General features: G+C 32.5%; 1 protein-coding gene across 1 annotated transcript; it reads right to left on the reverse strand.

Annotated features, from left to right (window-relative positions):
* Positions 1 to 2,785: 2,785 nt before the first annotated feature.
* On the reverse strand, positions 2,786 to 7,334 carry LOC131035502 (bifunctional levopimaradiene synthase, chloroplastic). Its single transcript, XM_057967215.2, has 15 exons — positions 7,131 to 7,334; positions 6,984 to 7,052; positions 6,802 to 6,908; positions 6,379 to 6,703; positions 6,056 to 6,236; positions 5,584 to 5,801; positions 5,359 to 5,479; positions 5,171 to 5,283; positions 4,835 to 5,040; positions 4,620 to 4,732; positions 4,442 to 4,540; positions 4,133 to 4,348; positions 3,899 to 4,037; positions 3,311 to 3,559; positions 2,786 to 3,206 (listed from the first exon to the last, which is right to left on the reverse strand). Exons 1-14 carry the CDS (start codon positions 7,264 to 7,266, stop codon positions 3,374 to 3,376), a joined length of 2,229 nt encoding a protein of 742 aa, XP_057823198.2. The 5' UTR covers positions 7,267 to 7,334; the 3' UTR covers positions 2,786 to 3,206; positions 3,311 to 3,373.
* Positions 7,335 to 9,907: the final 2,573 nt, after the last annotated feature.

The raw sequence follows: 9,907 nt of genomic DNA on the forward strand, positions 1-9,907 counted from the left end.
CATATTTTACTCTAATAAAGGACTATTGCAACACTTAAATTTTAGATGGAGCAAATGTATGTCAAGGAAAAATTCATTCATGGATACTTAAAAGAGGAAATATATGTGGAACAAATTAAAGGCTTCAAGTTGAAAGGTAAAGTTAAATGATTATTTTTTAATAATTATTCTTTGTATATATATTAGGCTAGTTATAATTTTTTTTTTAAAATTGACACATACATACCAAATTTAGGTTTTTGAAGAAGTCATATTAACCATTATGCGTGTTTTTAAAATAGAAATGATAAATTCTAATTATTATTTTATATGTCGATGATATGATAATTATTTGACATGATAAATATAAGAACTTAAAATTTAGTTGTTTAGAAGGTGTGACATTAAGATCATATGAGATACCAAATACCTAATTGTTATGGAGATATTTGTTAGTAAGACTAGAATGAGAAATTATGGCTAAGCCAAAGGAAGTATCTTGAAATTTCCTTGTAGATGTTTGAAATTTTTATAGTAATTTGGTAAGATTAATCCTAGTAGTTACATAAAAAAACTACAAAACATATCTTTATCCTAGTGTAATAGGATGTCTCATGTATGTGATGATGTGAAGAAGATAATAAATTTTTTTAGATGTGGGAGATGTAAGTAAATGAATGGAAAAGATTAGTAAATAACATCAAACATATGTGGAAAGTCTATTCATGTACTTGAGGTGACCTTTACATTACTGCTTAAATTACCATGGTAGTAATGTTGGGGATAGAGTGTTAGCATAACTAGATTTGTAGATTCACATTAGTCTAGAGATCTTGATAACTATAAGTTAATTATTATTTTTCATTCAATTTGGTGGAATAGTGAGTTTGATGAGCAAGAGGAATTAGATGGTTTCCCTATCCACTATTCAAATAAAATATATATTTTTTAAATATTCTTTTAAGTAATATGTATGGTGGAAGAGATCAAGGAGAAATATTATTTTAATAATCAAACAATGGTGAAATATATTTCCTATATTTTATCTAGCTAAGAATCATGTTTACCATTTTAGAAAAAAATAATATTAATGGGTAGCATCATGTTGTCAATAAGATGTTCGACACCAAAAAGATTCATATGAGGAAAATTGATACTTAGGTAAATACTACAAATTCTTTGACAAAACTTGCAAGAATTTCCAAGTTCATGTGGTGTATATTTGCTATGGGATTATCGCACTTCTAGGCATGGAATTGTTTTTTGGCTAAATATTACACTCTCCTTGAAAAATATAAAATAGGATAAATATTAGAACTTTTTTTTAGACTGTGAGAATTGGGTAGCCCCCCTATAAACTAGATTGCACCAAGTAAAGTTTTTAACTTGACTAGTGAGGAGAATATCAGGGAATTGTTGATATGGAAATATATAGTCCTTGTAGGAAGGGTCTATTTGTAGAGTATAATGTGGTGATAGTTCTGGTATTTTCTTAAAATATTTATGTTGGCTAACATATAGTGATGCCATGATAGTAAGTTTTATTATGCATATGGTTTGCCTATATGTAATTGTTTTTTCATAGAAACCACAATTGATCTAGAAGGAGAGTTGGCAATTGCATATGTAAATAAATTTTGTTGGAGGAATAAATAATAGTACAAAATCACTTGTTGTATAACTCTAGTTCATGCAACATAATCTAAGAGTGAGATAATATTCTAGAGAATAGAACAAGGTGCTATATGTAATTCATATTGAATCTATACTTGTATGTGCTACCACAAGTGAGGGGTTGGTGGTGGTGTGCACAATAGAAGTATGAATATTTATTAATAATGTTAAGGCTTAAAAATTATTTCATTGTACACAAAAATGAAAAATATATAAGGTGTCTATCCACATAGGGACATCATAATAAGTGGCAAGTGTGGTATGTTGATGTCATATGTTAATTTAATATATATTCATTATTATTTACATTTTACAAGTTAATTAGGAAGTTAGTTGTATAATTAGAAATCATTGTATGTATCCATATTTATCACTACAGGTGAATGCATCGATATTAGAGAGTTGTGCATGCTTCGAGGATATCACAAGATGTGCTATTGTTGCTACAGAATATTAGAGTGATTACAAAAGATGAATATTACAGATTAAGACTTTGTTGAGAGCTTATTATATTTAATCTATTTTGATTTCAAATAATTTAATTATGAATATTATTTTTCACTTGGTTCTCTTTTGATAGGGTTTCTTACATAAATATTTAAGTCTTGTATAATATTGTGGATGTATAATATTTTATTTACTTTAATATTGGTTAATTTCATAAAACATAATCTTATTTTTTTCTCTTACCAATCTAATAATAATTTACAATAGAGAAGAAAATTCCAAATGCAATTTCTACATAAATTTTCTTAAAGATGTAATCCTACAATTCTATATTTTAAACCTCAAATATTCCAACAGTATATTAACAAACAAATTTATTAAAATTTTATGAATTTCATAAAATTTATTCATATTGAAATTTATATACATGAATCTTAATAATTAAAATTCTATTATTGATTGTGAAGGATATGATAAGAACCCAATCAAAACCTTTGAAATTTTGCACTAGCTTAATGTTGTAAGGGCATCCAAAAATAAAAATCTCATCAATGTTTGGGTCTTCGCAATCTTTATAACCTCAGTTTATTTTTAATGGATTATCTATTCTTTTCACCTTATTAGGTCTTATTTTAAAAATTGTTAAAAATATACAATCAATATATAACATCACAAAACCCACTCCTTACTTAACAACTGACATAACATTGAATTTTTATTAAGTTTGATTGCCTTAATTATGATCTCTTGTGCTTAGAAAAGTGGAAAAGACGACAAACAATCCATTAATAAGCTTTCAGGTTGGGGCCATTTTAAATGACCGGTTCAACCAAAAATTTGGTGATGTTGTCTTGCATCTCATGGACAGACACCCCGAAGCCATCATTGCTCTTGAAAACAAATTGGGTTACTCTCGCAGTGTCGAAAAGAAGTTTTTTGTAGCATTTTGGTATCACCCCAGGCTTTAAAAACTCGTAAGTCAATTCAATCAAACTTTCTTGGTTGAAATCAAATAGATGACTTAGAATTTCATCCTCTGTGAGTTCAGGATGCTCTTGCCAGTAGCATTGTATGAAAGATACCAATTCTCCACGATCTCTCTCAAGCTGCGTTGAATTAATAACAAAAGAAAACCCAGTTAGGCCTAACGAGAAGCCAATTTATTACTATGTACAAGACAGATAATACTGCATTGAAGTACAATACTCACTGTGAAAGTTCTAGCATCGTTCATTAAACGAGCTGTCAAACATATGAGATGAAGAAAAGGTGCTCAAAAATCAAGTTGACAAAGAAGTTCATCAGGAAGAGGCTCTCCTGTGAAAAATATGCAGTTGAGGATGATTGCTGCCAACCCAATTGACACTTTTGCATTCTCCACATACTCCTTTAATGGCGGCACACACTTTGCATGTGCCCATTCGGCTTCTTTATATGTAGATGACAACAGGTCCTCCCACTAAATTGCACACCATAAGGATTAGGACAAGAGTGCTAAAGTTTCACGTTATCAATATACACAAATTAAATAACTAAAATAAAAAAATAAAATTTATTATTTAAAGTGTGACGCCTCGTGTCACTTCAATTTTAATATTTTATCAGCAATTAATTGTTTATTTTATAAGAAAGTATATTCAAATTTATTTTTTAATGTTTTAAGAAATTACAAACAATTTAAAAAATTGAAGCAGCATTGACCATTTCCTTTATAAAAGTGTGATATAGCTTTACTCATATATAATAAATAGCTTCCATTGAATCTAGAAAGAACTCCTAGAATTAGATGTCTACTTACAACTGAGCGAAGGTAGGGAAGCACGTCCCGTCCTTGAGCCTTGAGTGCTTGTTGCCCCAATTCGTTTACAGTATTATACAGACCCAGGTAGCAGATTTTCATGTCGGTCGTAAAGTGGTCTAAAAGAGATAAATCCCATCTAAAGCAAGCAGAGAAACTATATTGAACAAGGAATGAAATAATTTAACATGTATTTCGCCCATTATAGATTGGGAGATAGAGAGCCATACCCACCTTTTCACAGCTTCAGTAAATAGCTTTACTTGGTCAAAAGATACGTGGGCATCAAAGAGATCATCTAGAAATATCAGGAGGGAGGCAGCTTTTGTGTAGGCAATTCTACAAGCAGAGTATTCTGGTTCAAACATCACCACTGCAGCGCTGAAGTGTATTTCCACTTGTCTATGACGACTGAATGTGAGCGCCGAGAAACCGCACTTCTTATACCATCTGTGCTATTCACAAACACATCCGTCAGTTATTGAAAAACCTAACTTAAAAAGACTGTATTGTTGTTTCATTTTACAACAAATTTTACAATACCCGGTAATTTCTTCAATTTCCATTTGGTGTAAAGCCTGTGCTCTGTTGAAATCCAGTTTGGCGAGTTCTAAATATCTCTCGTCTCTCAAATTGCGCATTCTGAAATACAAGTTATTTGGTTTAGTGCACTGAATGGTCAATTCTAAAATTCTGAGAAAGTATATGAAACCCTTCTTACTGATACAGTGTCTTCTCCATCCACAGCTGGTTAGATGAAAAGTGTTCAATGTGATATCTGACCATCAATCTTGGGAAATTCGCGTACCACGGACAGTTCAGAGCATGTTCTATCTGCATAGACGAACAAATGAATAAAGAAACATTACAAGTTGTACATGTCACAAACAAAAAAGATATTAATGGTGTTAAAATTCATATTGCAATAGTTTGCACCTCTTCACGAAGGTCTTTCCTGACAGCCAGCTCACGAGAAAAGCTGTTGCTTTGTATCCATTCGGATAGGTAAGCCTTGGCCATGAAACTCGCTTCTCTCATTAATGTTTCTTCTGGAAAGCTGATCTGTGAACATTTGTACAGGCTTATCATATCGGAAGGTCCCCCACCGTAAAGTTCGTCGCCTTTTATATTTTCCAGAACATCTGCAACATGAAAAGATTAGTAATCATACTTTAAATAGAAAACTGGTTGTAGAGATAAATCCTTCATTCTTCTTTCTTACAATTGGCTTTTAATATCTTTCAAAACAATCATAGATTCTATATGATGTACCTGGTGAGACATTGTAGCCATGGAGTCTCAAAAGTCTGAGGCCAGTGGCGGTGCAATCAATGTCAGGAACCAGACTCTCCCTTCCAAACCCAACGCCTCTTTTATCCCAATACCTGAGAATTCATGCATGCTTTTAACATAGATTTCTGTTAAAACTGTTGAGCTAGAATAACATATCTAACACTCACCTGAAGACATAATCCAAGGCTTGTTTGATCTCCGTTTGGAAATAGCGATCAATCCCTAAACGTTCAACATTATCAACGGCCCTCAGACGTTCACAAATATCCACTGGATACACGCATGGAGCTGCAAAATCAATGTCCAAATCAGTTTACTTAAAGTTGCAGCAACCTTGTACCGGCTCTATGCTCATATTAACTTCTGCATTTCATAATTCTATATTGCTTTACCATGGTCTTTGAACTTAGAAAGAAGGGTGGTCATGAATTCTAGGCATTTCTTGTCTCCAGTATGCAGAAAGACGCAAGCTGTAGATGATGGCGAGCCAAGGAAAGACCCATCCTTGGATTGCAGGTTAAGTATGACTTTCCAATCCACTACATCTTGTACGCCCTCTAAATAGTACAAAACGCTGGTGGGAACGAGATGGAGGCGTTCTACAGAAATCCTGCGTTATACAAATTATTTCTTAAATAGATGTTTTGTGATATTCACAATCCATTCATTAATTGTTATTGGTTTATTAGTAGATTGTGTTTATTTTTATTAACATTTTATAGTAGATCTAATAAAAAGTTATTAAAGACATAAAAAGATGATAATTCTAAATTCAAACACAATCTTATCCACAAACAACAACATCAATTAGATACTTTCTTTCTAAATTTCTCTTTCCTGAAAGATATATGGATTGAATTCTACGTTTTCATGTTCGCCTCCCTCCTTTCACTGATTTGCTTGAAATAGTCCTGGTCCACATCGAGGCCAAGGCTTTTGGATTCGTTGAGCAATGCATGAATGACCATCTCAAACACTTTAGACGTTCCGTTGGCTGGCATCTCCTCCATCATTCCTTTTGCATGTCTTCTGATGAAGTCAAGGCCTGCAAATACAAAGCTATTTGAAACAAAACATTCTCATGGATTGTGAAAATCTAACATGCATTGCGTGTCTCGCTATTATTTAATAACACAGAACAGATACATTTATTGTAAGAAGGTACATATTTATAGTGAACAGAAAACCTCTCTGCACATGAATCTTGCCAGCGTTCCAGATGGTAAGTGAGATGACACAGGCGAGAGTATTAAGGATTCTATCGCTCACAAGGAATCCGTTTTCCTGCCCCCACGAACCATCCCTTAACTGGTTATCAATTATCCAGTTAATGGTTTGGGGAAATTGGGGATGGTGGGAGCCATCAATGGCGGGCACTCTTGCCAGCCAAGCAGTATCATATGCACTCGGACTTATCTCACCGTCCTCCATAGAATTAAACTTCTCCTTAATCTCACGGACCAACACCTCTATGCGTTTGTCTTCGTTACCCATTGTTTCATCCACGGCTTCCTGAGATATGACAATGGTTTAAAACAATGGCAGGGCTCTTAAATCATGGGCCCATTAAAATCCAATAGCAAACCTATAAAAACCTACAAAAACCTTACGGCGTTTCTCGTTGCAACTGAACAGATAAAATCCCTTCCCCACATAGTTGAAGGAAATGCCTTTGGCTTGCAGCTCGGGGGGGTCGATGGAGCTGCAATAGGATTCACTGAATATGACTTCAAATAACTCTAAGTAAACTAAAGAGTCGAAATTGAGATAGTTCCAAGGATAACATAGATACCAAATGCTTTGTGATTGATATCTCCATAGCGAATTTGTAATTCGTCTTCGAAACCAGAGCTTGTAACATCTGCACCACAGAAGATATTGTTTTCTTATTTCGAGGATAGGAAGAAAACAATCGAACTCAATCATTATCCTTACGTACCTATTTTAGCCCTAATGGAGAGTAATCTTCTTTTGTTGGAATGAACGAGGCGTGTTTTAGTATTATATGATGTTCGCCATTGGAAATACTGAGTGGTATGGGATAGTCCCAAGGAAGAAGATACAATCAGGGCCATTTTAACAGCTTAGGAGAATTTTGAAGATACCAACAGCTTTGCTAATTTGCGTATCCTTGGCAGCAAATAAGAAGAAGAAGAAAGTGCGCATTTTTAACGTTTTCGAAATTATGACTTCACCAACCTCGTCGTTGTTTAGGATCATAAATATGAAAGGTGTTTTGGTAGATAGTCATTTTCAGATATAATGGGTGCATTGGTGGTTTTCATAAAAATAGTCATTTTCACGTATAATGGGTGAACATTGGTGGCTTTCATAAATATGAAAGCGTTTTTGGTAGATAGTCATTTTCAGATATAATGGGTGAACATTGGTGGCTTTCATAAATATGAAAGCTTTTTTGGTAGATAGTTATTTTCAGATATTAGATATTTAGTAGTATTTATTAATTCTTATTTATAGAAATTATTAGTTCAATAGTCATTTTCAGATATTAGATATTTCACTAGTATTTATTAATTTTTATCTATAGAAATTATTAGTTCGATGTATTGTTTCAATGTTTCTTAGCAAATATAATAAATGAAAAAGATGGGAAAATTTTAAAACATCATTTTTTATCTATAATTTTTTTTTCATTCAATCATAATGAAGAGAATTTATATAAAAATCTTAAATATATCTACCTAAATAGGTTGATTGATTTCCTTTTGTATTTGTTGCTTTCACACTAGATGTAATTAACATTTTTTTTTTACAATTTTACTCCATATTGTAAGTAGATAACTATATCAATAGAATTAAATTTTATAAGAACATTTTATTTTATTTTTTAAAATACATAAATTTTAAACTATTTTTTTAAATTTTATAGAAACTAAATAAAAATAATAAAATTGAACCTATTGTTTGAAAATATTTCTAAAAGCATTATAAAAAATTATTCCAATTTAAACCTTTTAATTGTAGAGAAATGAATAAAGAAAAAAAATCTAATTTAATAATATCATAATTTTAAATGCATTTTTGTTTTTAATTAGCAAAAATTTATATCTTATAGGCTTTACTTTTTCCCTCTATGGTTGACTTTATCTATTTTCAATCTTGTAATGTACTTAGTGTTGGAGAAGGTGATTTTCATAGGTTCTTTGATGATAATGTCTAGATGTTTTTCCTTTTTCTTAGTATTATTTAGTATATATTTTTTTTTCAAGAAGAATTTGACAACTCTACAAGCCATTCAGGAAGATATTGATAGGAGGCAAGCAAGGAAAAAGTGTCATTTGGATTCCTACCCTACTACTCGTTCAAAGGCATTGGTGTCTAGGATGAAATTGACTCCAAAGTCCCTTACTATTTCATTTGGTAAGGGATAAAACAAGAGGCTCTCCTTCTTTGATATAGTGAAGGTGATGAGCTCAGATTGGAAGATTAAGAAGCTCACCATGAGGTAGGCCATTGATTCATGTCCTTGGTGAGGGTGTTTCTATTGGTTTCTTATTTCATTTCTGTTAGTCTAGTCTATTCTTTGGGTTTCATAGTATCTACTTCTGGGTTCCTGTTGGTTTCTATTCTTTTATGGTAGCCGATACTTGATTTTTAGGCTCTCACTCCTCATGAAATACAAGGTTTCTTCACTTTAGTATCTATGTAATGGTATGAGTCTCTACCACTTTAATCTAATCAAAAATTAAATTTGTATTTTTTGAGTGAATTTGTGGATATGGGTTTTGCTAATAACTTGTATACATACATACATACTGTATGCTCAGATTGTGGTGCTTGCATGAGAGAGGCAAACAACACAAGCATACCAATGAGACGTTATGTTAGAGATCAAAATCATTATAACAACAAATGAAGTAAAGATCTTAAGCTTGTCTCATTCTTCTCTATGTCCAAGGACCCTTCAAATCAAGGTGGCTCTCAGCTTGGAAGAGCACTTGATATATAGGATGACAACCAAAACAATGAGGGATATGTGATGATTCTAAGATCAAAATGGGTACAACTATGATCCCAGTGAATGATTTAGATATGAAACTAGATAATGAAATTGATGGAAGATATTGATACAAAAATGGTATTAAAATGACATTAAACTAGCATATAGATGAAGTTAACATGATATTGATAACATGATATGTAAAAATAAATGATCTAATTACTATTATCAAAGAAAGGTTAATAATGCTTGATGAAATGAGACTCTCAATTTGATGCATAAAACCTTGGATTTTTTTATAATGAAGAATGTGAGCTCCATTTATAGGGAAAATAGGGCAATGGAGGGTTGACATTGAATAATATCAACAAGGGCTAGGATTGAAAGTTACTCAATCCATGTTTACAATTTTCACCAATAAAATGGTAACAATTGTCAACAAGAGGTTGCTTGAAAGGAGATGTAAGAGACATTAAATGCCCGAGGAGACATGAAGGTTACCTTAGGAGGTAAGGGTTAAAGTTGGGTTAGAGTTATCCATTGGATAAAGCTTTTACCTAAGGGGTAAACTCTTGTGCAAGGGTTAATAGGATAACTAGGGTCAAAGCCATGAGTGCTTGATGCGACCCTTGGGTTAGGTGAGGGTTCAGTTAGAGAGAAAGTCTCTAACCATGCGGGAAGTTTGAGTTAACCATTTATGGTTTGGAAGACTTTGAAGGCTAACTTGTTGAGGACATAACCATTAAGGGCTAGTT

This window comes from Cryptomeria japonica, chromosome 10, assembly GCF_030272615.1.
Source record: "Cryptomeria japonica chromosome 10, Sugi_1.0, whole genome shotgun sequence".
Lineage (NCBI taxonomy): Eukaryota > Viridiplantae > Streptophyta > Pinopsida > Cupressales > Cupressaceae > Cryptomeria > Cryptomeria japonica.

Excerpts from the sequence above, each read along its gene's own strand:
- LOC131035502 (XM_057967215.2), bottom strand. The coding sequence starts at position 7,266 with ATGGCCCTGATTGTATCTTCTTCCTTGGGACTATCCCATACCACTCAG. Across the intron at positions 5,480-5,583 it reads TTCTAAGTTCAAAGACCATG|CTCCATGCGTGTATCCAGTG; the intron begins GTAAAGCAATAT and ends TTGATTTTGCAG. Across the intron at positions 3,560-3,898 it reads TTCCCTACCTTCGCTCAGTT|TGGGAGGACCTGTTGTCATC; the intron begins GTAAGTAGACAT and ends TGTGCAATTTAG.